Source organism: Astyanax mexicanus, chromosome 3, assembly GCF_023375975.1.
Source record: "Astyanax mexicanus isolate ESR-SI-001 chromosome 3, AstMex3_surface, whole genome shotgun sequence".
Classification (NCBI taxonomy): Eukaryota; Metazoa; Chordata; class Actinopteri; order Characiformes; family Acestrorhamphidae; genus Astyanax; species Astyanax mexicanus.
The window spans coordinates 8,323,779-8,351,026 of record NC_064410.1 but is presented as its reverse complement, the minus strand read 5'-3'; the positions used below and the strand labels follow the sequence as shown (position 1 = coordinate 8,351,026).

At 41.2% G+C, this 27,248-nt stretch overlaps 1 protein-coding gene across 3 annotated transcripts; it reads left to right on the top strand.

The window, feature by feature from the left end:
* The first annotated feature begins 11 nt into the window (after positions 1–11).
* On the top strand, positions 12–27,244 carry tcf20 (transcription factor 20). 3 transcript variants are annotated; one of them, XM_049475765.1, is made up of 6 exons: positions 12–301; positions 8,928–16,998; positions 17,215–17,308; positions 17,491–17,540; positions 19,798–19,890; positions 27,149–27,244. In XM_049475765.1, exons 2-5 carry the CDS (start codon positions 9,922–9,924, stop codon positions 19,861–19,863), a joined length of 7,287 nt encoding a protein of 2,428 aa, XP_049331722.1. In that variant the 5' UTR covers positions 12–301; positions 8,928–9,921; the 3' UTR covers positions 19,864–19,890; positions 27,149–27,244. The 3 variants fall into 3 exon arrangements, with proteins under 3 accessions (XP_049331722.1, XP_049331721.1, XP_007239265.3); XM_049475764.1 differs by lacking the exon at positions 27,149–27,244 and adding an exon at positions 21,865–22,980; XM_007239203.4 differs by lacking the exon at positions 27,149–27,244 and adding an exon at positions 21,861–22,980.
* Positions 27,245–27,248: the final 4 nt, after the last annotated feature.

Sequence of the window (27,248 nt, the reverse complement as noted above, 5' to 3'; positions counted from 1 at the left end):
AGAGAGAGAGAGAGAGAGAGAGGCAGGGGGCGGGGGTGTGTGTGGACTCTGCTTTCGGGACCCACAGGCTCCCTGATTGTCTTCTTGTTATTTTTAGAGGTGAGGACAAAAGGCAAAAGGGGATTTTCACCTTTCATTTTTTGGAAACGGCCCGGAGCTCGCCTCGCCGCGGACTGACGGGCCCCTCCCCCGGAGCTCGGCGCCGCTGGCTGCGGCTTTTCGGTGCGCGGAGAGCGGAGCAGCCTCTCACTCGAGCCCGGGGATTTTCACACAAAACCCGCGTTCGGCGGGCCTCCCGCAGGTATGCACCTCAGCTCGGCCGCCTGTCGCCCGCCTCGCTGTCCGGGCGCACCCGGGGAGGGAATGTGTGCGTGTGTCGCCTTTTTTCTTTCTGTTTGCTCATCATTATTATCACCACTAGCAGCACTATCACCATCATCACCCTCATCATCATCATCATCGCCATCATCATCATCATCACCACCACTCTGCAGCGCTTTGGTTAGCTTAGCTGTTAGCTTAGCCTAGCCGCATCATCAGCACGATTTTTTTCCTCCATCAGCTACAACAATGTCGCCCGCTAATGAGCACGGTCTGCTTCATTTTCGGTCTGTTTAAGAGCCGCCCTGGATCGAGCAGCTCAGCCCTGCCTCCCGGAGTGTCAGGAGTGTGTTTTCGGTGTGTTTGTTAGCTGACTGGTGCCTTGTTTGTGTCTGTAAGCAGCGTTTTCACAATAAGCAAGTGACGAGGCTCAAGTTGCTCTCCTATTCGCCTATTCGAATTTTCCGGTCCACCTTAAATGGTGTAGCGGTAGATTGGCGCCTTCCAGGCGGCACAATGTTAACCGCCGCACCATTTAAGGTGGACCGGAAAATTCGAAACGGAAGCTAGCGCCAGCTTTGTAGCACCGTAGTGCTAACAGCTAATAATGCAAAAACAGGCTTTTACTGACACATTCCGATATATTTAGGGTCTCCGTGTTAGAATATGATTTAACTTTTACCTCAGATTAGGTGAAAATATGCCCCTATGGTGGGCACAACGCTGTCAGTGCCACAAAGTACTAATGACTAAGGCTGCTATCCTTCACCTCACTAGCTAGAATACACTGATTCAGAGACCATGTACAGTCAGAGCTAGCTGCTGCCCGTTACGCTTAAAGCATTTAACATAGCTAGCTAAACAATTCAACCAAATATATAATTATAATAGTGTCATAATCCCAAACTCAACAGTGTGTGGAATTTTATATGCAACAAAATATATATTGCTTCCAGTGCAAAGCTGAGATATGTTTAAATAAACTGCTCCCAGAAACCAATGCTAAAACCCTTTGACAATTGACCTGTCTGACATTAATATCCAGGTAAGTTAACGTTAATCAAAAATTAAAATTGTATAGTAGATGTTTGGTTATTATGTTATGTTAAAAATGGGTTGTCCTAAACACTACCAGTGAAGAAAACTGCCTCACTGCTTATTTAGCTAATCATTTTACTGGCAGACTAGAATTTAAAGCAACATAAATATTTACTTATATATGTAGGTGTATGTAACTGCTGCACCATTTGAATTGGAATGTTCTGCCTCTTATCATTCAAATAAGTGTGTCATACTCACAAACCCAGGAATTATGATATAAAATATCACATGACACAATGCAAACACAATTCTTAAAGCAAATTCAAAGTTCTGTACCAAGATTTCGTAGCAATACAATAACAAAACTTTGAGTATGCCCTGATTTAACTTCACATTTTATAACTACTGGGAGACAAGAATTTAAAACAACAAAATTATTTACTTACATGTGTGCGCATATGTAACTGGACTTTTTGAATAAGAATCTAGCATCATCTAGGTATAGCTGCCTATGATTATTCAAAAAAAAGTGAGTCATTCTCCCAAACCCAAGCTGTACAATACTATTTTATTGATTTATGCCCTGATATTACTACTAGCTAAGACAGCAGTTTAACTACACATTTCATACAGGTAATTGTACTGGAAATACTACGTTTTCATGGCGATACAATACTAAAATCTTCAGTATACCCTTATATTGATACCTGTATCTGTGCAGTAATGCTGATCCAGGTAATCTAAAATGTTTATGAATCGACATGCGTACTTATGCACCTGGAAAATGTTGCATATCTTTAGTTATTGTACATTTATCTTCTAAGATGGCAGCTTAAAGCAGTTAAACAAACCAAATATGTAAATAATAGTGTCATAATTCCAAACTCAGCAGTGTGTGGAATCTTACATGAAACAATATAAACATTGCTTTCAGTGCAAAGCTGAGATCTGTTCAAATATAACACCGCAATTGCTTTTCATTTTTCATGTCTGTCATCAATATCTACGTGATCATAAAGTAACATGAAAATATCAGATATTTACAATAACATTAGGTTCGACAGTTTAACTGCACATTTAATATTGTTACTTGACTAGAATTCAAAGCAACAAAATTTACTTACATATGTACGTCTATGTACTGCTGCACCATTTCAGTTGGAATGAGACATTCGAATAAAAAGCACAGTTCTAAATGCCATGTTAACGTCTGATGTCCCAGGGCCTTAAGAATGAGCTGATATCTAATATCAATATCCAGATAATCATTATGTACGTTACTTGAAATCCTCAGCTATTCCCAATTACAGTTTTTTTTGTAAAATTGATGATTGCTATAACATTACTGTGTTATATTTGAGTTAAAATTGGTTATTTTAATCACTACTAGCTAAGAAATCAGTTTTAAGACCAGAGAAAACAGCACAATTATTTATTTACATGTGTATGTAGGTATAGTTAACTGCTACACTATTTCAGTTAGAATGAACTATTCGAATAAGAAGCTAGCATCAGCTTTGCATAATGGCAGTGCTAACTGTAGGGCTGCAACGATTAGTCGATATAATCGACAATGTCGATTATAAAAAAATGTATAACAAACTCCAAATGTTCATAGTCGACTAATCGTTATTTTGTAGCACTACACAAATTACTGTGGACAAAAACACAATGGAAAGCCCAAACACAACAAATTACACATTTTTTCACTAAACAGCAGCACTTTCGTTAAATGGCATTTAAATGTTCTGGACATTTCTACGGCATTTAAATCTCATGTTTAGCTGTTTCTATCATTTTGAACTGATCAAGAATTCTAGAAATAGGAGCCATACCCACAGCAAGCAAATGGAGGGAATGACAGAAATAATCGTTGACTAATCGGATAAATAATCGGCAGAAATGATTAGTTGCAGCCCTAGCTAACAGCTTATAAAACAAAGCAGGCTTTTTTAGACATCAGCTTGCTTATTTAAAGGCTTTATTATTCAATTTGAGAGAAAGATAAATCTAGCTGCCTATTATCAAATGTGTATCATCTCCCAAACCCAGGAACTTATGAAATATCACACAGCACAGTGACTGTTCTGAATGCAGGGATAACATTTGAGTAAACAAAAATACAGAGATTTCTTGCTGATACCGGTACTCAAACCTTAAGTATCCCTGATATTATACCTGTTATTGCTCAGCAATGTTCATTCACGTATTCAGAAGTGTTTATCTATCAACATCTGCAGATATGCAGTTAGAACATTTTGGATATCAATAGTATAGTAAAATGTATGTACATTTATCTTAGAATTTTAGTGGAATGCTAAATTATATCGTTAAATGTGATTCTTGACCTGTAGATGTGTAATACTCTTAACACCCTTTTGTTATTAATTATGTTGCTCTACCCATATGATTGCGTTGTTGAACCAGAGGTATATATTTATTTGCTCCTAACAAGGAATTGATTTATTGTAACTTAAAACAGTGTGGCCCAGTTTATCAGAAAAAATACACAGCAGATCAGAGCTAAGACCATATGTCTCTGGTATGATTACAATTAGATTATTGTATGATTTGTATGATTTGCCGTCCTTTAAAATAAATGTATTAGTGCGGGAAACACTTTTGATGGAGAGTGTGTCTTTTAGACCAGGTATGACCCGACCCAGAGCTTACCTGAAGAGGGAAATAAAGGCCTATGTTAACAGTGAATGTGATACGAGGTGGTCAGATTACTAAGCTGACTGACAAGACCATTATTTAAAGACGGCACTAATCCAATGCCGGGTATTGGCCTGACATCAGCAGAATGTACTGAATTGGATCTTGGGGAAAGAACGCATCAGATTCCCCCACAGATCTGGACAGAAACTGCGTATACAACACAGTCACGTCATAAGATCAGTATTCACACGATAACCATAAGGGTGGGCTAACACTGAGAGGAGAAATATCATGCAGCATTGTAGTGGTATACAGCTCTGGGGAAAAAAAGAAGAGACCACTTAAAAATGACTTTCTTTCATTTTACCAAATTGAAAACCTCTGGAATATAATCAAGAGGAAGATGGATGATCACAAACCATCAAACCAACCTGCATTGCTTAAATTTTTGCACCCACCAGAAGTGACAAAGTTATCTAAAAGCAGTGTGTAAGACTGGTGGAGGAGAACATGCCAAGATTCATGAAAACTGTAATTAAAAAAACAGGGTAATGGCACCAAATATTGATTTCTGAACTCTTAAAACTTTATGAATATGAACTTGTTTATTTTTTTTGTATTATTTGAGGTCTGAAAGCTCTGCATCTTTTTTTGTTATTTCAGCCATTTCTCATTTTCTGCAAATAAATGCTCTAAATGACAATATTTTTATTTAGAATTTGGAAGAAAAGTTGTCTGTACTTTATAGAATAATACAACAATGTTTTGTTACTAAAATTAGAGAAACTGATTCAGAAACAGAAGTGGTCTCTTAATTTTTTCCAGTGCTGTATATGTGCACAAACATGTTGTAAACACCTTCCGTCCCCAAAGCGGGCCCATGTTTTATTGTATAAAAAAAAATGAAATATTAAAGACTAGGCACCCTAACTTATTAAAACATCCAGGAATGTAAGTAAAAGCAAAAAAACAAAAAGACACTTCTCAGGCCTGTGTTACATTTCTAATATATGATAGTTAAGTGTTATTACTCATGGACCTGACTTCGATGAGCATTTCAGTCGCTCACTCACATTTAGCAGGCTGAAGATTGTGTCCTTATTTTATTTATGTAACAGCCTTTTAATGAAATGTTCTAGATAAGCAAACCTGGCCCTTACTGATAACACTTGCAGTGATGCTAGTGAGTGTAGTGAATACACCCCAGCCTATTATTTTATAAAATTCTAAAGCTTTAGAGCATTTGCCAAAATATTGATATCAAATATATATATATCCGGTATAGATACTCCCTAAGATTTCTCCTCATAATGTCCCCATTTTTTAACTTCACATAGTGGCACTAATCAAATAAATAGGGTAAACCTGCAGTGAAGAATATTGGTTGTGAAATTATGTGAAACTGAAGTTCATAATTGCTGTATTTTATCGTCTTCAGTAACGCAGATGCTGTAATGTATTATAGAGAATTGTCTAGTGATATATTGAGTATCACAAAAGCAGAATGTTGTGAAATCATTGTTATCGTGTGCATTGTATTGTGATAATATCGTACAGAGAGATGAATCCACTGTGATTCCCACCCCTAGTAGTGCTAGCTGCCATGTTCATCAACAACTGGACTCACTTTGCAATGTCATGTTAATACGTAGACAGAGCAGGGTTTGTACGGTCATGAAAAACCTGGAAAAGTCATAAGTTTTGGAAAAATGAAAATACCCAAAAAGTTTTGCAAAAGTCATGGAAATTTGCTTTACTGATCTTTTTGTTTCAGTTGTATCCATGGAGAAAATCTATTTTAAGCTAACAAAATACGTCATTTCAGAGTGAATTCAGTAATTTAAACTTTCACAATAGAGTTTTAGTTGATTTTTGGTTTTATTGACCATGTCTGCACTGATGTTTTAAAAATCGTGTGGTCATAAAATTTTGGCATGGAAATGTATTAGTTTAAACGTGTGTGAACCCTGACACATCGTATTTTTATTTTATTTTGTTTTATTCTAATGTCGTCTAAGTAAGCAAAACTGTGTGTTAATTTACACAGATTTCTCTTCTGAAAGCTGTTTATTTGAGTAAGCTTCTAGATAGATTTCTAGTATTTTCAACGGCGTGGTTGGCAACAGTGCTAGCCGCAGTTAGCAGCGCTTAGCGCTAGTAAACAGTGGTTCATCCCATGTATGTTGTTTTAACACGATAAACACACAGGCTCAGTCCAATATACTCGTCTCTGAACAGCGAAAGAGCTAATGCTGTGGTAAGTGGCTAAGGCTAATACTGCTCCAGCCTCGGTGCTGGAGAAACTGCTCTGAAATTCCTTTATAACTATGAACTTCAGCGGAGTGGCTTTATTGCTCCTTACGACCTGACTGGTAAAATTCCTACATAAGGCGAACCGGATTATAAGACACACGTTTTTTTTTTTTGTTTTTTTTTTTTTTAAATAGAAGCATTTTAAGTGAGCATTATAGTGAGAAAAATACGGTACTCAAAAGTCTTTATGCTATTACGTTTTTTGGGATCCTGAACAGTTGATGATAAGCTCTGCAATTCATTAAAAGATCATCTCTCAAAAGAATAGAAAAAAATAATGATAACAGTAAAAAATACTGTAACTCTAGAACAGTTACTGTGATGTTTGGATAATTTGTTAAATCAGCTTTAAGATTATGATGCTTGACTGAAGCATTCTTTTAGTATGCAGAATGTTTCTGTATATGTGCAGTATCACAAATAAGTCTTTATATATATATATATATATATATATATATATATATATATATATATATATATATATATATATATATATAATTTTTTTTTTTTTTTTTTTTTTTTTTTTTTTTTTTTTTTTTATTTAACCCTTGTGTGGCGTTTTCATTTTTCATCAAATGATACTAAAAAAATATTTTTTCTAACTCAAACTCATTGGCATTGGCTCATTTTTTGGGAGAAACATATATCAAAACACATTTATATTACATACAGTTTGGCCAAGGGCTAATAAACATTGCTTAATTTGTAAATTTGAAACTAAACAAATTTTCTACTCATATCTTGAGTTTAATTCATTTTCTTTTACATTTTATTAAAAAACTAATAAACATAAGAAAGGTAAAGGGCAAATATTAACCATGTAAGCTGTTTATATTGCTTGCAATTTAGGTGAAGCAAGCATGTGTAAAGCATTTTAATGTAAAATTGCTTAATTTTGCAACAAAGTAACAAAGTAAACGAGTAACAAAAATATGAACACCACACAAGGGTTAATTTAGTTCATGTTAACTAACATACTTATTTTTTCCCTACTTAAAAAATGCATCAAATGATGGCTCATTTAAAACACAGTAATCCCTCCTATTCCGGCTGAACCACTAGCGCTTGTGCCATCTTCTCTCTCTTTAAACACCACAGTGCAGAAACTGGAGTGTATTTAATGTCCTCTGGTTCTAAGTGTCGTTCCACTGCTCTCTGTATCCGCGAGGAAGCAGCCGTAAAGTAATCTACATTGTGGAGGAGACAATGGACACGTGTCAGAGGGCTGGTTCATGACTAATGACACCATTAAGGTGCCTGAGTTACTCATTAGGGCCTGTACTAATTAAATACCCATTTACACAGATGCACTATAGCTGCCACTGGCTTCGACATTTAGCAGGTAACACTCAGTGGTGGGAATCTGTATGTTTCTGAGTTTTGGGGTTATGCTTTAAATTAGTTTGGCACCCTTTCTAGTGCAAATTTCACTGTGGAAATATCTTGCTGTAAAACGCCTTCAGTCTAGTTGTCATGACAGATTTTTACAGTTTTGTGTAAGAATAAGATTATTGCATTAACCAGTTACCGTATTTTTCGAACTATATATTAAAATCCTTTAATTTTCTCATAAATCTGGTGCTCCTTATGAATTAATTTTACCAGTCAGGTATTAGGGAGCAGTAAAGCAACTCCGCTGAAATACAACGTTATAAAGGAGTTTCAGTTTAGTTTTTTTTTTTCCATTAGCTGCTAACCACATTAAGGGCTAGCAGAGCTATGTATTATCAGCCTGTATCCTGCTGGAGGAGCATTAGCATTAGCCGCTAACCCTGCTAAGCACTAGCTCTTTTGCTGTTAAAAGGTTAGTCATATCAGCCTGTAGCCTGCTGGTAACCCTGGCTAGCACTGCTGGAGCAGCATTAGCATTACCAAGTAACCGCGCTAAGCGCAAGCTCTTTCGCCACTACGTGGGACGAACCGCTAGGTAATATCACCCTGGCTTACTGGAACTCTCAAGGTTCCTAAGTGTAGCGCTGTCAGGTGACATTATCTGATAACCAAGGCTATCGCTAGTGGAAATCTAAGCTTACTATAAATAAGTGGAAGCGCTTTACTCACACAAATAAAGTTTTTTTTACAACTTAGCTTAGCTTAACTTTCCGGATTTAACCTGCCGGATTAGAGGGAAAGCATGGCGACACCCCTGTTCCTTACTAGTGTGTTTTATAATCCGGTGCGCCTTTTGTGTGAAAATTTACCAGAAAATAGACGCTTATTGATTGTACGACCTCTAATCCGGTGTGCTTTATAGTGTGAAAAATATACTAACTATTTAAATTTGAGTATACCTATAGACCAAAAGACAATGTGAAATACAGTGTGATTTAGACTGCATTATTTTCTCCATTTTGGCATAGAATTGAATTTTAGTCTATTTACAAAGATATGATGTATCTATGCTATCTGAACTGCATTTCTGTTAATCTTAATGTAATTTTCTTGAGAGAATATTATCTGCAGACAATATTAATAACCTCATAGAATATTTGCTGGGGACAGACGGTCAGGTTTAGAGAGGTACATCATCTTGTACTGAGTCAGTATAATTGTATCTACCAGCTAATTTACTCCTTTTCATTTTCTTTCAGATATTTACAAACATTCTGCTTGTGAAGAGGAAGGAAAACTAAGGATGAATCATGGACAAAATTATCATGACGATGGACTTTGCTTATGGTCCATGCGGTAGGATAAACGACCCGACTGAAACCAGAGTGACCCACGCAGTGTGATTACAGGGACTGGACTGGACGGCATGATGCAAAACCGGACTGCATTCCAGATTTAAAGGAAGAATGCCAAGTATTTGGAAAGAGAAGAAAAATGGGGACCAAAGGTTTTTTTGTTACAACAAAACAAAGGAAATGAGCAGTGTTAAGCAGAGCCGACCCGTCATAAAGTATTAATCTCAAAGGAACAATTTAAGAATGTTTGTGGAATTGCAGGTCGCCGTGACAGGGGACCACAGTGTTTGACTAACGTGTCAATGAACTGTAATAATTCCACTGCATGGTCCGTACCTGCTTGCACATTAACGGATCATAAGTATTTTGATTCATGAGCTAGCTGAAGTTATACCAAGGGTGCAGAACATCAGAAACCCAGAACTGACATCCTCAGCTCAGTGAAGAAAGAAATATTAAGCTGCACTTTTGGTTACACTATTTTTTCCCCTGCATTTCTCAACTTTTTTTTAATCGTTACTCGATTAATGTCTTTTTTGCACACAAGTTCTGTGTTGAAACCAAGATCTAGTGCCAAATTTCTATGATCACACAGTGGAAATTACAACCTGTTTGTGTGAATGGATGTGACAGCTGCTAGCTTTGTCACCATCACATCCTAATATTGCGTGTAGTTTAAAAAAAGTTTTGTCTGTTACTTCATATGTTGCTGCTACCATTGTGGTTATCGCCTCCATCAACTACAGCCTGTTTAGCAACTTTTCTAGTGACACAGGTCAAAATATTCTGACATTTCAAACTTTAGATGAAAAACACATTCCTTGGGACACTTTAATAGATAAAGTCTTACTCTCAAACGTGCAAAAGTGCTCGTTCAACACTTTTAACACCCGCAAAAATGCAAAACTTTCCCAACAGTCCTGCTCCTCCACCTCCAGGGTTTCCTAGCAGGGCCGGAAACATGGTTGGCTCTCCCTATCCATCCCACATGTCGGACCCTCAGATATCCCCTAGGACCACAGAGGACTATGCTGCCATGCAGCAAGCCCAGCCCCACCTTCAGAGCCATGGGCAACACCTACACCTGCGTGGGCAGCAGCAAGTGCAGACTTCTAGCATACATGGATACGGTCCTAGGAGAGGTGCTGGAGAAATACCACAGGCAACTGCCCACAGTGCAAGCAGTAGCAGCCTTTACCGGAAGGAAAGTATGGATTATTATTTTCCGATGAGTGGCAGAGATAGGAGTAGAAGAGGAGGAGGGGCTTATGGAGCTGGATTCGGGTACCCAAACATGGATGGGCACATTGCTCATCAGTATAGACATGCTTCGGGATCAGGGTCATCTTCTGGCATGGTGTCTCCATACCCCATGGACTACAGTACCACTGCAGCTTCTGGAAGTGGCAGTGGTAGCAGCAGTGGCAGTGGCTCATTTTCCCCCTCCCAGCAGTTTAGCATGGCTCAGAATGCTTCAATGCAGACAGCTTCAGGTGCAGAAATACTCCAGCGTCAACATGGATCGAAGTACCCCTCGCATCAAGGATTACATCAGGGTCACAGAGCCTTTTCCCTCTCTGGACACAGAATACCTTCTCAGTTTGGCCACTACCCTACTCTAAATGCACCCACAGTGCCAGCAGGAATGTACAACTCTCCACCACAAAGATATGAGACCAGCAGCAGTGGAAGCATGGATTCCAAAATCAATAACTCCCCCTCCCATCCCAATCCAAACTCCAGCGCTGCTTCAAACAGCTCGGGACATCAAGAGAATGTGGGACAGACTTACCAATCCTCAAACCATCCTCCTTACTCACCCCAGTCCCTTCCAGCTCACAAGCATGCCTCTCGTCGCACTGCCCAGCAAAGTGTTGGAGCAGGCTATGATGCCGCCTTGAAGATGCAGCATGGTCCTCAAAGCCTGGCTCACTCTAAAAATCCTCAGTCCTCTGTTTCTTCAAGTCCTGCTGCATCTCACCTTACCCCCCAAGACCTGTCGAAATCTCCCATGCATACTCAAAACCAGCAGACTCATATGAGTCAAAACTTCAGCCCAATATCTAACCCTTCTCCTGCACCTTCTGCAGTGCACTCCCCCAGCTGCAGTTCTTCCTCCTCTCCGCTAATGGGTGTTTCAGAGGGACTGGGGAACACTACATCAACCCACTGCTCTTCCTCACAGCCACCATCCCATGCTTCTCTCTTAAATCCCCGCAGCAGTCACAGCAATGTCAGAGCCTCACATGCCATAGCTCAGCTTAGCCCAACTCCCAGTTCAAATAGCAGCATCAGCAGCTGTGGTAGCAGTGCAGGTAGTAAGGTTGCTGGTTTGAACCCAAACATAGCAAGTTCAGCCATGAATCAAAACAGAATGGGTATGGGTGCTCGGGGTGGGCAACGGGATGAAGGCTCATCTTCGATGTATCCAACGGAGAAGCTTTCACAGGACTCTGGCATGAATAGTCTCAACGCCTTGACATCACAGGTGGCTAATTTACCCAACACAGTGCAACATATGCTGCTAACCGATACTGTGCTCTCTCATAAGAAAAGCAGAGAAAATGCTCACTTACAACAGCCAGCTGCAAACCAGCAAAAAAACCGAAATGCAAGTACTGCTGGCATGATCGCAGCAAATGAAGAAAGTGGAGATGTTTTAGGATCTGAGATAGAGGACACAAGAAGGGATCTTGGGGAACCATCAGAACGTGAGAAAATGAGACAAATTGTTGGATCCAGCACTGAATCTAAGCCAGCAAACTACTATCAAGCACCCCAGATTCAGACCCAAACCCAGATGGGGCCAAATCGTCATGGGTTACATTTGCAAATGGACAGAATCACAGAGGCATCTGTCAAACAATCATTCAGTCAAGTTTCTACGCCTTGTTCTCAGACTAAGACTCCAGAAATCCAAACTCCGTCATCTTCTTCCCCATCCTCAGTTCCTCCCTTCACGGAACCAAGTCCAAACACCCTTTCTTGCCCCCCTGCTCCCTCTGCCCCATCGTCCTCCACGTCTTCTCCTACTAACTCTACACGCTCAAACTGCATTGCTGATCCTGATATTGGTAACAGTGATGACAAAAGTGGCCTGAGGGACAAAATGTCCTCAAGTGTGAAAGATGAACGGTGCACAGTTGAACAGGAAGAGCATGTCCATCAGGAAGAACATAAGGTAAAGCATACCCTTGACATGGTCAGTGTGAAGGTGGAACCTTCAAGCTCAATTAAACAAAATAAGAATGATAAAGATGATGAGAAAAGCAGCATACGGCATTTTCACAGTAAACTTTCAAACACTTCGGAACAGTCCAATGTCGGAGTTGTTGGAGTTATTGTTTCTACACGTTCTGAACAAAATCCTGAGGGGACTAAACAAACAGAGGCCACATCTCCTCACTATGGTCCTTCTTATCATCTTGGGAAGCTCAGTTACTCTGAGGAGAAGCATTCCATCAATATGTTTAGAGATTCAGGGAGTCACAATGGTGAGGGGGAAATGGGCATTGAAGCATATACAGCACACTATGATGTTTCCCCTAAAACTGAATTTGGACAGAGTATGTCCTCAAACCATTGCCATCCTGGTTCGTATAAATATGGCAGCCCTGAGGTGCCATACAATGCTTGTATGGGTGGGAAAAACAAGGGAAGGACTGGCCAGCCAAGTGCAGTGGGTGCAAATAGATTCCAAGACTACAGTCATTCACAGTATAACTTTGCTTCAATACCCAGGAAGGATGCTGGTGTTCTTGGAGTGGTGGGGAGAAGTGGTGTAGGAGTTGGATCGAGAAGCCAAGATTCCCAATTACAACAGCCTTTTCCTAGTCTATTGCAAGAGGTCCTTCAAGGTTATCACCTAGATCGACGCTATGGCCGTCCTGAACAAGCATCTAGTGCTCTTCTCCAAGCTAAGAATATGCCCCAGCCCCATTACCATACCAGACTCCCCTACCGTATGATAGAAAACATGAGGTCTCATGGAGTAGGTCAGTCAGTAATGGCTGGTGCCAGTGTACACCATCCAATGGCTTCAGGAAAGCCTCATACCCAGAATCAGAGCCAGGGACCACCAGATCTTGAACTGGGACCTAACCTTCATCCCTCTTGGGAGTCTGAAGCACAAAGACCAAAGGGGGATCACGGAATGTTATTAGAGAAGGCTGCAACAAGTATGTCTCCCAACTATTCTGCCCATATTCAACCCTCAGATTCTTCTGTGGAAACTCCTCCTAAGCACATTAACTTAGCGGACTATTCTTTACCTCACAGGAAACCACCAAACCTAGCTACTCCTCCTTCTGCTGTGCAACAATTGCTTCTGCAAGAAACTGACTCAATAGCTGTTAATGTAGAAAACCTAAGCCAGACCCAATCTCAAGCGTCATCGTCTTCAGGTAGACGCTCAGTAATATGTGATGTCTCTCCATCTAGAAGGACCACACCAGAGAGAGACAGGGGGGCCTCTGGACCCTCCGTCATTCAGCAGCCTGTTTCTTCCTCTGTGCTAAATGAGCAAGGGTGCAGTAAGGATGATGTAAAAGATATAAAAGATCAAGAGCCAGAAGAATCAAAGATAAACCCTAATGATTCTGCCAAACCTCCTGTGAAGGCACATAGTGCTGAACTAGATAAGGAGGAGCCTAGTAAGACCTTACATGCCCCTGTGGATGTAAATTCAGACTTGCAAAGAAACAGTGGTGGCAAGGGGAACAATGAGCTCACAAGCAACTCTTCATACCACTCTCAACACCACGTGTCCGCTGAAACCCTGACATCGCCACACAGACGCAAACCCTTCTCAAAGGCTGTTGATGGATCTGGCTTTGCGGCTTATGGGTTTAGCGATACAGTAGATGGGTCCAAAGTAAATACCCATCATCAGTCTAACAATCCTTTCCATGCATTGTCTTCTCCGAGTCACATCCCATCACCAGCTAACAAAATGCAAGCTTACCCCCACTCCCTTTCTCTTCAGCACCCACATAGCTTGGATGATAGATTTGATTGGTCTGCCAGCAGTACCAGGCCCAAAGATATTACCATCCATCAAAACTCTGCTCAAAACTCTGATCAAAAGTGTAAAATTCAGTCCCCTACTGATGTTTTACCAAATCAACATCACTTGTCAAGACAACACTCTTATCCTGGTGCTCACTATGATCCTAGCTCTCACTATGATATGAAAATGTGGGAATCCTTTGCTGAACGAGATGGAGCTGGAGGCCAACAGCTACACTCTGTGAGCCAGAAGACTAATGAGGAGCTCCAGGCAGTATCAACCACCGGCCCCAAGCTTCCAGAGGCAGACATCTCCCGAGGAATAACAGAAGAATCAACCAAAACTGCAGCTGCGAGTGCTGTTGGTTCAGGTGCTACCAACAGCAGTAACATGGCACCAGGCACTCGCCCTACCAAAACTGGAGGGTCATCAGAAACAAATCCATTAATGATGAGGAGGAGGGTCCGTTCCTTTATTTCTCCAATTCCGGCAAAGAGGCAGCATCAGGATTTTTCTAGCCAGAGGAGTGGATCGTCTTACAACTCTCCTGCTCCTCATTCTGAATCTAGACAACTGAATGACAGTGATTCCCCCAGTGTGGACGCCCGTCCAAAAGTAGCATCTTCAAATGTACCATACCAAGCACCCAGCACTAACTTGCCATCACAAGGCAAAACAAAGATTCTGCCACCAAGAAAGGGACGTGGCTTAAAACTGGAAGCGATTGTGCAGAAAATTACTCCAAACAAAAAATCCAGTTACAATAGTAGCCATGTAGATGCTGACTACCCTGATGTGTCACACTACAGTTCTGATATATCAGACCCTGAGATTGGTGCACCCTTCTCTAGTGCACCTCACCGGGAAGGAGGCAGTTTACCTTACCTTGAAGACTCTCACTCTTTGGATGAGTTGTTGCCATACAGAGCAGAAGATGCATATTCCTGTGATTCTCAAGTTCTTCAACAGAGTGCAACAACCTCTACCAGTAGCACCCTAAGAAATTTACCAACAGATTTTGACTTTGGCTTAGGCACTGCTGGATCCAGTACCGGCCCTGGAACAGGTGATGATAATAAAGATGAATTTACCTTATTAGGACCCCTGCCCCCACCACCACCTTTACCACGTCCTGTGCAAGGATCTCCTCCCCCATCCTCGTCTGTATTGTCAGATATACAGCAATTTACTAATACTTACCAACAACTGGAGACGAGAAGAGGAGAGCAGTCTGCTGCTAACCTACTAAGGCAGAAACTTCAGGAGAGTGGAATGGGTTTTGATGATTATGGTGGGGGGGATTTCTATGGGGCAACCTCGCCCCATAGCCAAAGCCCAGGACACCACATTCTTTCTAGAGGTCAACAAGTAGGCTCCAACAGGATGTCATCCTCAGACCCCAAAGCATCTGATAGCATTGTTCCTAAAGGTTATTTCCCATCTGGCAAAAAAAAGGGACGACCAGTAGGAAGCGTTAACAAACAGAAACGTGCACAAGTCCAGAACACATCGGCCAGCTTACCTGCAGCCCCTCAGACCCCTCCTGCTGCTGGTTCTTCTACTCCTCCAACTGCACCAACCTCCAGCACTGCCGGAGAGGTCATCACAGTTTCAGATATACCTGAACAGAAACCCTGCCCCTCTGTGGACCTTGATCCCCAGGTTCTGCCAGTAAAGGTTGACATTGAAAGTGAGGATAACCAGACAGAAGTAGATTTGAAGCCTGTGAAACCCCGGCAGAAAAAGGGGAAAGAAGGAAGTGAAGGAAATGGTCCAAAAGGTAAGCAGTGGAAAGCAAAAAGAGGATTGACCCCTAAACAAGAACTTGATACGCAGGCTGGCAGTGGAGTAAATGCAAGCCTGACTGGAGTTTTACAAGACGCCAGAAAAAACGTTTTCGCTCCGTACATACATGTAGAAAGAAAGGTAGCAGAAATTGGAGCTGTGTGCACCATAGTCAATTCCGAGGAGGAGAAATCAAAAGGAGGAGGCAAAGGGGCTGGTTCTGCAGTTGATGGCCCCTCAAATGTTTCTCAAACATCTCAGACGGTTAGAAAAGAGAAAGAAATTGAGAGGATGCAGGAAAAAGGGATTGTGGAGCAGACCGATTCAGGTCAGTCAGGAAAATCCATTCCAACATCTGGATATGTCCTCTCTGGCCCCGTTGTATCTGAGACGGGACACACTGGTCGTTTCTTATGTTGCCTGTGCCAGAAATGGGCAAATTACAAGAACCTTGGGGACCTCTATGGTCCCTTTTACCCAGCTGATTATGCTGCCAAAATCCCAAAGAATCAACCCCAAGTTCGACAGATCCTGTCAAATTCTGGGGCAGTTAATGCAGGGCCGAATTTGACCTCTGTTTCAACAGAGGCAGCTGCCACTGACAGTCAGTCGCTTCATCCTCAAGATGTAAAATCCGCTGACAGCGATTGCACTGCAAGTCAAACCACAAACCCAACATCCCCTGCTACTACCATTGGCACTGAATCCCCTGCAGTGGGTGAAGACATGCCATGTCTCGGTGCTAAAATGACTGGTGACTACTCCAAGACACCAGCGCAAAATTGGGATTTGACATCAGAAGTGGAACCTGTTGCATTGAAACCACCTGACCTGGAGATTGAGCTTGCCCAGAGCCAACAGCAGAAGGTAGAAGACTTGCAACAACGGCCACAACATAGAAAATTAACTTCTCATCCCCGTTTTAAAAGGAGACACAAATCCAGTGAAGAATTGCCTCGCACTATTCCCATCAATAGTAAAGCTTCACTGCCGTTCCAACCTCCCCCTCCCAGCTTAGACTCTTTGGGACCTTTGGCTCAACTAGCTCAGCTCCCGCTGGTGCCCTTAGATCCTGAGGAGCTGTGGGTGCATGAGAGCTGCATCGTCTGGACTAGTGGGGTTTACCTGGTCAATGGGAGACTGTACGGTCTTCAGGAAGCACTAGATGGTGCCAGAGACACAGTGAGTTAAATACATGCATATTTTACAACTATTTTAAATTAAGATGTTAAATCTAGTCAACAGCTAGGACTTGTCCTTGTATAGGAAATTGGACTTTGGGTAGAATTTAGGCATAATGTTATGTTATATAGATTATATAATATTTAATGTTTTATTATATATATTATCTTTCTAAAATTATACATTTATGTGTTCATGTTTTTTTTTTTTTGTCAGAGCTGTTCTCATTGTGAAATGGCCGGGTCCACTCTGGGTTGCTACAGCAAAGGTTGCACACTCAGGTATCATTACCTGTGTGCTGTGGAAGCAGGTGAGGAATATGATGGTTGTCTGAGACTGCAAATATCTTAGATTGATGTTTAGAGGGATAATGTATATAATTTAATAAATATAAGTCTATTAGTGTAGTTTTTGATGTTTGGGTTAAGAATATAAGGTGAATGGTTGATTGAAAATCTATAAAGGCTCATTCTGTTTTTGTTTCCTTTTAAGACTGCTATCTGAATGAAGACAATTTCTCTCTGAGGTGTCCAAAGCACAAGGTGAGATTAACTTACCCTATATAACACCATTTTAATGCCCCATGTTTAGGAAGCATGCTTTGGTATTATTGTTATTATTTCTTGTCCTGTTCTTAGCATGTCCAGTATTGGTACAAATATCATGCTTTTTTTTAATGATCACCATTAAATAGTTATTTAATTAAGCTTGTTGTATAATGGCTCGGAGGCTTAAGGGTTAGCATGCTTATCTCTTAGTGCTGGGGTCCTGGGTCCTAGTTCCCTGGGTTCCCTAGTCCCTGTCTGGTTGAAATTTCCTCTGGAGATCTAAAAACATTGTAGTCAGGTATGAATATACCCAGATATTGATTGGCACTATGTCCTGGGTCTGTTCCACAGTGTTTAGCTTTCCGGTTGAGTGTCTACCTGTAAAACGCTATTTTACAATATATATATTCTGTGGAGAAGAAACCAAGAGGAATTGTTCAGTTATGAAGCTCCAGTGAAGTGAACACATCTGGAAGGCTTGTGAGGCTCCAATATGGAGGACTTGTGAGGCTCCTATCTGGAGGGCTTGTGAGGCTCCTATCGGAAGGACCTGTGAGGCTCCTATCTGGAGGGCTTGTGAGGCTGCCATGTCAGCACTAGATTGTGATTGTGATTTCCATTCCCATATTGGTACAAGTTGGGACATTAACGTCTTTGTACAAAACCAAGATATTTCATGTTTGTTTGATTTTGTCAATATACATCAATTCCTTCATTCAAAGCCTGAAAAACATTCCTAAAATAAACACTACTAATAAGGTAAAAACGCATTTGCTTTCCAAATGTATGATGTCAACAAGTGATTATAATCATTGTTTGGTACAAAAAAGTGTTCTTTGGATCAGAAATGAGTAGTGGATCAAAATGTGTAACAAATGTGTGAAACAATGGATTTGCACATTTCTCCCTTTATAATCCCCCATAATATCAGTAAACAATTCAAGAAATCTGCAGGATTTTCGGTTCATAAAAGGGCAAGGTCACAAGCCAAAGCTGAACCCATATATCCGGTCCTGTAGACCCAGTGCATCAAGAACAGTCATTTTTCAACAGGACAAATGTATGATTGTGGAAGAAGAGGGTTGTGTTCACAATTTCCATATTTTAAGATACTGTATTCTGATCTTTTTAAATTTTAAAAATTAATTGGGTATTAGATTAAAATAAAGGTAAATATAAGTTAATATATGATTATGATTATGCCAATATTATAAGTAAATGAACAAACATTGACTGTTAAAAACAGTGGTTAAAAAAATGAGAGATATTACTTGGGTAATTAGTGTAAGAAGGTTGCCAGTTCGAGCAGTTGTTAAATGGAGCTGTTTTGTAAAGACCATGAAATGCCCCATGCCTAATTGTAGTGGAGAGCATTTCTTACTAGAATGCCCAAGATCCAAATCAGTCTGGGAATACATTAATGACATAATAACTAAAGAACTCGTAATAAATATAAAAACAATAGCTTTTGGATTTTTAGATCTCAAATAGAAAAAGATAAAATTTGGCTGTTAATATGCATCACAAAATATAAATTATGGAAAACACGATGTAAAATGACCACAGATCAACTGTTTATACCAAGTGAATGTGTTTTTAAACAAGTTGCGAAAGAACTTAAACGAAGACAAACTTTATACAGTAAAATGGATGAAGGAAACTTATGGTCAATTTTGAAATTTAAAGAAAAAAAAAAAGAATGTATACGTAATGTATATTGTATTATTGAATTAATTAAATAAAGATGTTTAAACCTTTAAACAAAGAAGAAGATGGTATATGGGTACTGGCCTACCCACTGTCCTCACCTGTCCACAGCAGAGAATGTGTGCAGAATTTTGAAATTATTCTTATGTGGCAGTGACCCTGTACTGTTGCACACCACAGTGCATTTTTGCAGGAAGAATGGGACAAAACAACACTTGAAACTCATTGTTTGGTATCCTCAAATCCTCATATTTTAACAAATCAGCCATGTAGGGTAACCAAAGTGTACATGATTTCTACAGTTATAAAAAATAAACTAGGAAATGGAGAGAAACTGGGAATACATGTCTTCCTCTTGGAAGGGACTGAGAATGTTTAACACACGATAATCACAGCGGAGAGTTTTGATTATTTGCATTCATTCTAATGTGCAAATACTCTTGTTGTCAGGGTAAACAGCGGGTCTATAGCTTGTGTGTGTTACACTTACTGTATCAGACAGTGCTGATTATATTATTTTTGTGTGTGTGTGTGTTTTTTTCAGTCTCCTCCGAACAGTCGACCAGTCAAGCCTGCCGCTGCATATCTGGAGCAGTCAGAGAGAGGCTGAATGGAAGCGAGCACACAACGATCAGACGTCAGTACCACGCTGGTTTCTCTTTGTTTAATGAAAATCACTCTTATAAGTTTTAAGACTACATAGAACACTGGAATACTGGAAGACCTGTAGATTTAAAAAATCACTTAAATAGAACCTGTCTGACAACATGAGACAGGATAAAAGATCTCAAAAAAACAACACATTATGCCCTAACCTGTAGAAATTCAAGAACAGAATTGGGACTGCAGCGAACCACAATGAAATCTATTGTTCACAAATGGAGAAAACATTGAACAATGGTGAACCTTCCTACGAGTGACTGGCCTACCGGAATTACTTGAAAAGGGCATGGACAACTCATCCAGGAGGTCCAAAAAAAAGAACTAAATCTAAAGAACTGCAGGCCTTACTTACAGAGTGGGCCAAAAATCCCCTACATAGATGTGAAAGATTCATCACCAGTTATTGCTGCCAAGGGTGGCACAACCAAGTTATTAGGTTTGGGATAAAATTGCTGATTTGGATAGATTTTTTTTTCTTAATAAATGACATCACAAAAAAAATCTGTGGGGGCAAATACTTTTCACACCACTGTGATTTAAAGGAAAACTCCTGTGTAACATTGACTTTTGGTGTAGTAAAACATGATAAAGACTACTAAGAGTACTTTGTTCAATAGCACACCTTCGCTCTCCCGCAGCTGGGCTGAGGGGGCGGGTTTGGGCTGAGGGAACAAGTTTGGGATGAGGGAATATGTTTGGGATGAGGGAATATGTTTGGGATGAGGGTACGGGTTTGGGATGAGGGTACGGGTTTGGGATGAGGGTACGGGTTTGGGATGAGGGTACGGGTTTGGGATGAGGGTACGGGTTTGGGATGAGGGGACGTGTTTGGGCTGAGGAAGTGTGTGTGGGGTTTGGGCAGAGGGGACAAGTTTGTGGTGAGGAAGAGTATTTGGGCTGAGTGGACGTGTTTGGGCTGAGTGGACGTGTTTGGGCTGAGTGGACGTGTTTGGGCTGAGGGAATATGTTTGGGATGAGGGAACATGTTTGGGCTGAGGGGACGTGTTAGGGCTGAGGGAACGGGTTTGGGCTGAGGGAAGATGTTTGGGCTGAGGGGGCGGGTTTGGGCCGAGGGGGCGGGTTTGGGCCGAGGGTACGGGTTTGGGCTGAGTGGACATGTTTGGGCTGAGGGAAAATGTTTGGGCTGAGGGGACAGGTTTGGGCTGAGGGGACGAGCTTGGGATGAGGGAACATGTTTGGGCCGAGGGGGCGGGTTTGGGCCGAGGGGGCGGGTTTGGGCCGAGGGGGCGGGTTTGGGCCGAGGGGGCGGGTTTGGGCTGAGGGTACGGGTTTGGGCTGAGTGGACATGTTTGTGCTGAGGGAAAATGTTTGGGCTGAGGGGACAGGTTTGGGCTGAGGGGACGAGCTTGGGATGAGGGAACATGTTTGTGCTGAGGGTACGGGTTTGGGCTGAGGGGACGCGTTTGAGCTGAGGGTACGGGTTTGGGCTGAGGGGACGCGTTTGAGCTGAGGGTACGGGTTTGGGCTGAGTGGACATGTTTGGGCTGAGGGAAAATGTTTGGGCTGAGGGGACAGGTTTGGGCTGAGGGGACGAGCTTGGGATGAGGGAACATGTCTGTGCTGAGGAGACGGGTTTGGGCTGAGGGTACGGGTTTGGGCTGAGGGAAGATGTTTGGGCTGAGGGGGCGGGTTTGGGCCGAGGGGGCGGGTTTGGGCCGAGGGTACGGGTTTGGGCTGAGTGGACATGTTTGTGCTGAGGGAAAATGTTTGGGCTGAGGGGACAGGTTTGGGCTGAGGGGACGAGCTTGGGATGAGGGGGCGGGTTTGGGCTGAGGGGACGTGCTTGGGCTAAGGGTATGGGTTTGGGCTGAGGGAACATGTTTGGGTTGAGAGACGTGTTTACTGAACATTTATCAGTTCATCAGATTGCATTTTGATTAAATGGAGTGTTTGTGTGTGTGTGTGTGTGTGTTCTCTCTGCAGACAGTGCGGCTGTTGGAGGGAGAAGACAGGCCTCTGGGAGATCAGTGTGTTTACGGATGGAGTTATTGATGAACACTAATAACTGATACAAACTGACTCATCTAAGGAAAAGATGTAGTTAATTATCTACCGTTACCATGGAACAATAAACGAGGAAAGATCAACACTAAAGAGGACGCTGGACGGGAACTTTGAGGAGACGTGTTCCCATTGTTTGACTTTTAATTCCATTGTCATTCTCATGTTCTGCTGGGTTCCGTCGTGGGTCCAGAGCATGGGCCCTAAGCACTCTGCAGACGGCGGGTCTCTGCGGGGGAGGGGGGGTGGCGGAGTGTAGCGGGCGGAGGGGTGTGTAGTGTTATAGTAGTGTCACTTATGTTATTATTTTAATCACAACCGTTTTTAATCAGTATTTTACTCTCCGCTGGAGGAGGAGCCGTCTGATTGGACAAACTCTCCGTTATCCTGCGCGCAATTGGACGCAGACGGAGAACGTTGTTTTTCTTTTTCTTTTTTTTTTCTTTTTTTTTTTTTGTTCTTCGTTACGACATCATTCCTTTACGAGGACGGAGCTTCTCAGTGACATCATACAGAATGTCTGGGTCCTGTTGCCACAGAGACGTTGTTGCCGTGGAGAACAGACATTTATTGCCTTCGAAGGTGTGCTTTTGTGTGTGTGTGTGTGTGTGTGTGTGTGTATACGAGAGAAAGACAGAGTGAGTGAGCGAGTGAGCAGGCTTTGCTGCCTATGTGCCTGTGTTCTTATTTTTCATCACCAGGTTTTTACAGTGGAGTAACTTCAGAAGTGATGATGATGATTATGATCATGATGATATTTTCCAGCAGGAGAAACAGAACTTGTTCACTTGAGATTTGGTGGAGGATTGGAGTAAATTTGTGAGGACGGAGAGCCTCTGGATCTCCGGCCGACCCCGGACTGTAGGGTTCTGCTGGTTTGTGATGTTGTTGCCATAAGCAGTGATGGTACACTCAACTGACGTTTCCATCGTTTTTTATTCTTGTACAAAAAATCAGAACAAAAAAGAATGACCATATGAAACACATTGTACTACAAACCTGTTCATATGTATATGCTTCATGAATACAGGTCCTGAACAGAGCCGTCCCCCGCCTGTGTGTGCATGTGTGTCCCTCTGGTGGCTAATATATGGAACTGTACACATTTCAGCTCTGAGAGAAACTCCACCCATTTTCCAGAATCCTCTGTATAACTGTGTGTGAGGTGATCTCATTGAGAATGGGGGATTAAGACAACCTCATTTACAGTACAATTTGGGGTCTGAGATCAACTCATTCAGAGTGGGAGTTTAAGATGAAATTTTGCAGAGCAGGGGGTTTGATATGAACCCATTTAAAGCTGGGGTTTCAGATTAACTCATTCAGTGCAAGGGTTTTAAATAAGTGGGGGGGTTGAGACTAACTCGATCATAGTGGGTGTTTGAGATGTACTCATTTATAGTGGGTGTTTTAGACAGTCATTCAGAGTGGGGCTTCGAAACAAACTTGAGGCAACTCATTCAGAGTAGGTATTTAAGTAACTTTTTTTTTTACAGAGTTGGGATTTTTAGACTAACTTGTTCAGATTGGGGGTTTCAGACTAACTTGTTTAGAAGGGAGGTTTGAGATAAACTAATTTAAAGTGGCTGTTTTAGACACACTAATTCAGAGTGGGATTTAGAGACAGACTCCTATATAGTGGGTTTGAGTAACTTTTTCAGAGTGGGGATTCCAAATGAATTAATTCAGAGTGGGGGTTTGAGATTATTTTTTTTTTTTTATTCTGCCGAGGACTGAGCTTGTACTGAAAAAAGTTCCAGCACTTTCGACACAAACACCCAGTGGGGTAAAGTGTATATTTAGCTGTTTAGTGCATTTTGTATTTTTAGTGCATTATTTCTAATTTGTTTTTTACAGGAAAACCTAGTTTTTAACCATTTCTTAGTCATCTGTATGGGGGGGATCGATTAAAATCAAAAATCTGATTTTTTGTGAAAAATTTGAAGATTTCTTTTAGACTATGATCGCCCAGCACTAATTCAAAACTGGGGTTTTAGATTAACTCATTCAGTGCAAGAGTTTTAAATGAGTGAGGGTTTAAGATGAACTCATTCATAGTGGGTGGTTTAGATTAAGTCATTCAGCTTAGGGGTTTTAGACAAATTCATTCAGAGTTGGGGTTTAAGACTTCACTGTAGAGAATCTCTTAATTTCTATATTCTGATGGTAAGTGGTGTCGGTTGCCGCGGCTAAACATAAATATAGCAATTTAAGGAGGTTTAAAACAACATTTAAAAAACAAGGTTCATGTGTTTGCGAGATTGTGTACATTTATTCCGGTTAGTTTTAGTTTTACAGTTTAGTGAGCGGAGTAAAGAACTATAATACATCCTGTTGTCATCACTTACCTGGGTACAGTTGTCTTTCCAGGTGTTCTGCTAAATTCTGCTACCCTACGAGAATCCGACTCCCTCCGACTCCCTTCGAGCGCATGCAGATACAACGGTCCTGTTGTATAATAAGTGTCTGTAATAACTGTGTAATTTTACATTAACAATCCATGTAATAAGTGTGATTACATAATTAACAGTATCAGTAAGACATAGCAGAATTTTTTGTACATTTTCCATGATACATTTTGAATACAAATCTCCCTTTTTTCATACCATTTAAGAGCTTTTAAAATATCATTTTTATACACAACTTATTCCACAAACACTAAATCATGTTTAATTTCACTTGTCGATGTTGATGTTGAATTGATGTTGAAACACACACACATGTAATTACATAACCTATAACCATAACTTATAAATCTGTACTAATACATTTTTTACAAGTAATTACACTGTTATTACATGGATTGTTAATGTGTAACTATACAGTTATTACAGATACTTATTATAAAGGGGACCAATACAAGAATCCTCAACATAATCTGCTTTATCCATACTGCTGTGTGATGGCATATGGCACAACACTGCTTCTTTTTTATTCTGATGTTTAGTGGATGACGATAGCCTACCTCAGCTTCCTGCGATCGCTCTGAAATTCTGAAACAAAATAATGGTCCAATGTTGTTCCAGGCCAGTGCGTGAATTATGGGTGGGACAGGGGGACTGGGGGTATTTAAAACCCCATAAAACTGGAAAAAATAACCTCTGGTCTGTCTGTCTCACTCATATTATTATTATATATATATTATATATTAATAAATTAATCACCAATTGTATTAATAAACCACTAGCGTGAAGATGTTAGTTTGTTTAAATGTACAATTCCACCTTAAATTCTTTAGTCTTACATGTTCAGCTTTTAAGAGGGAACAGATTTTTCAAACAAACATTCAGGCTTATATATGCAGAGAAAATGCAGAAGTGTATAAAACTCATTAAGGACTTACTGTCTTCTACAGACTTTAATACAGTTACCTATGTAACTGGAAGGGAGAGGGTGGAAGGGAAATGTACAGTGGCATGAAAACTGTATTTGCCCCCTACAGATTTTGTTTTGTTTTTGCTTTTTTTGTCACACTTACATTTTCAGATTATCAATCACACTTTAATATCAGGCAAATATAAGCTGAGTAAATATAAAAAGCACTTTTTAAATGATAATTTTATTTATTAAAGGAGAAAAAAATATCCAAACCAATCTAGCCCTGTGTGAAAAAAAATGTGTTTGCCCCCTAAACCTAATAACTTACTGATAATAATTACTGATAACTGGCAATGAGGATTTTGGTCCACTCTTCTTTACAGAAATGTTTAAATTCAGCAAAATTGGAGAGTTTTCCAGCATAAACTATGCCGTCGCATCAATGTAAAAAGTCGGGGTCGCAAAAATACCAGGTGAAAAAAATTAACCAGCGTGTTTTAACGTTTTGTGTGTGTAAATTAACTTCTTACGAGAGCAAATGTGAAGCTCACAAGCAAAAAAAAAGGGGAATTGTGTGCGCTCTGAACAGAATATCGCTCTCAAGCTTCATTTTTCTCCTCTCGGGTATTTATTTTACGCTCGAATTTACAGTTCTCTTCGCGAGCTATGCGAATTACCTGCGGCTTTTGTTTTTGCTTGAGCGAGGCTTTTGCGCTCGAGTTTTGAAAGGGGTGGTTTTGACAGTTTGGGGGAGGGGGCAGGGTCGGCTCCCTCAGCAAATACTATTGGCTTTTATCTCCAGGGTTTGTGACGGACCACCCAGGCTTTAGGACCACCTACCTCCAAGGGCTGGAGGGGGCGGAGAAAGAAGGAGAGCAGGAAAGTTAGCTAACTGGCTATGCTAAAATACAAACAACCGGCCCTCCGTTGCTGTTAGCCCGGTTATAGTGCCTGGAAAGACCGTCTCTCTCATTTTACGCCCTTGGGCGACCGGCCCTCCGGCGCTGTCTGCCCGGGTTTAGTGCCCGGAGCGACTGGCTCTTGTTTACCGTCTGGAGCAACCAGCACTGAACAAGATAGCCGGTCACTCCGGGCACTAAACCTGGGCAGACAGCGCCAGCTAGCTAACCCCCCGACCATCCTTCTTTTTCCGTTGGTAGTAGGTGGTCCATCACAAACCCTGGAGATATTAGCCAATAGCGTTCACTGAGGGAGGCGACCCTGACCCCACCCCCAACCTGTCAAAACCACCCCTTTCAAAACTCAAAAAAGCAATAGCGATATTCGAGAGCGATATTCTGTTCAGAGCGCACACGATTCCCCTTGTTTTGCTCGCAAGCTTCACATTTGCGCTCACAAGAATTCATTTACACACACAAAATGTTAAAACACACTGGTTATTTTTTTTCGCCCCTTACTTATGACATTGATGTGATGTAATAAAAGGCCTGTTTAAGATTATCCACAGCATCTCAATTAGATTTGGACTAGGTCACTTCAAAACCTTTATTTTGTTTTTTAAGCCAGTCAGAGGTGAACTTGTTTGTGTGCTTGGGATCATTGTCCTGCTGCCGAACCCAAGTACACCTGAGCTTGAGGTCATGAACAGATGGCTGGACAGTTGTCCAGGCCCTGAAGCAGCAAAACAGCCCCACACCAAACCTTAGAAATAACTGTGTAACCTTTTCCAGACTGATAGATGATCAATGACTTTGGGATATAATGAGCTGCTTTTTAATGTTTTAGCTACCTTGTGATGTCAGACAGGTTCTATTTAAATGGTTTCCTGATTATTCAGGTCTGGCAGAAATCAGGTCTGGTTGTGGTTAGTAGTGAAACTGACCTCCACTTTACAGCTCTTCCATCCTTTGTGTGTGTGTGTGTGTGTGTAGTGAAGCAGATTGCAGCAGCGGCGTGATGATGTGATCAGTGTGGATTTAGGGCTGAATGTGTGGATTAGGAGGGTGAGGATTAATACAGTAACCTGAGAGC

Bases quoted from the DNA above. Each gene is read 5' to 3' on its own strand.
- tcf20 (XM_049475765.1), top strand. From the start codon at position 9,922: ATGCAAAACTTTCCCAACAGTCCTGCTCCTCCACCTCCAGGGTTTCCT. The intron at 17,309-17,490 runs GTGAGGAATATG...TTTCCTTTTAAG, and splicing joins CCTGTGTGCTGTGGAAGCAG to ACTGCTATCTGAATGAAGAC. The intron at 17,541-19,797 runs GTGAGATTAACT...TGTTTTTTTCAG, and splicing joins TGAGGTGTCCAAAGCACAAG to TCTCCTCCGAACAGTCGACC.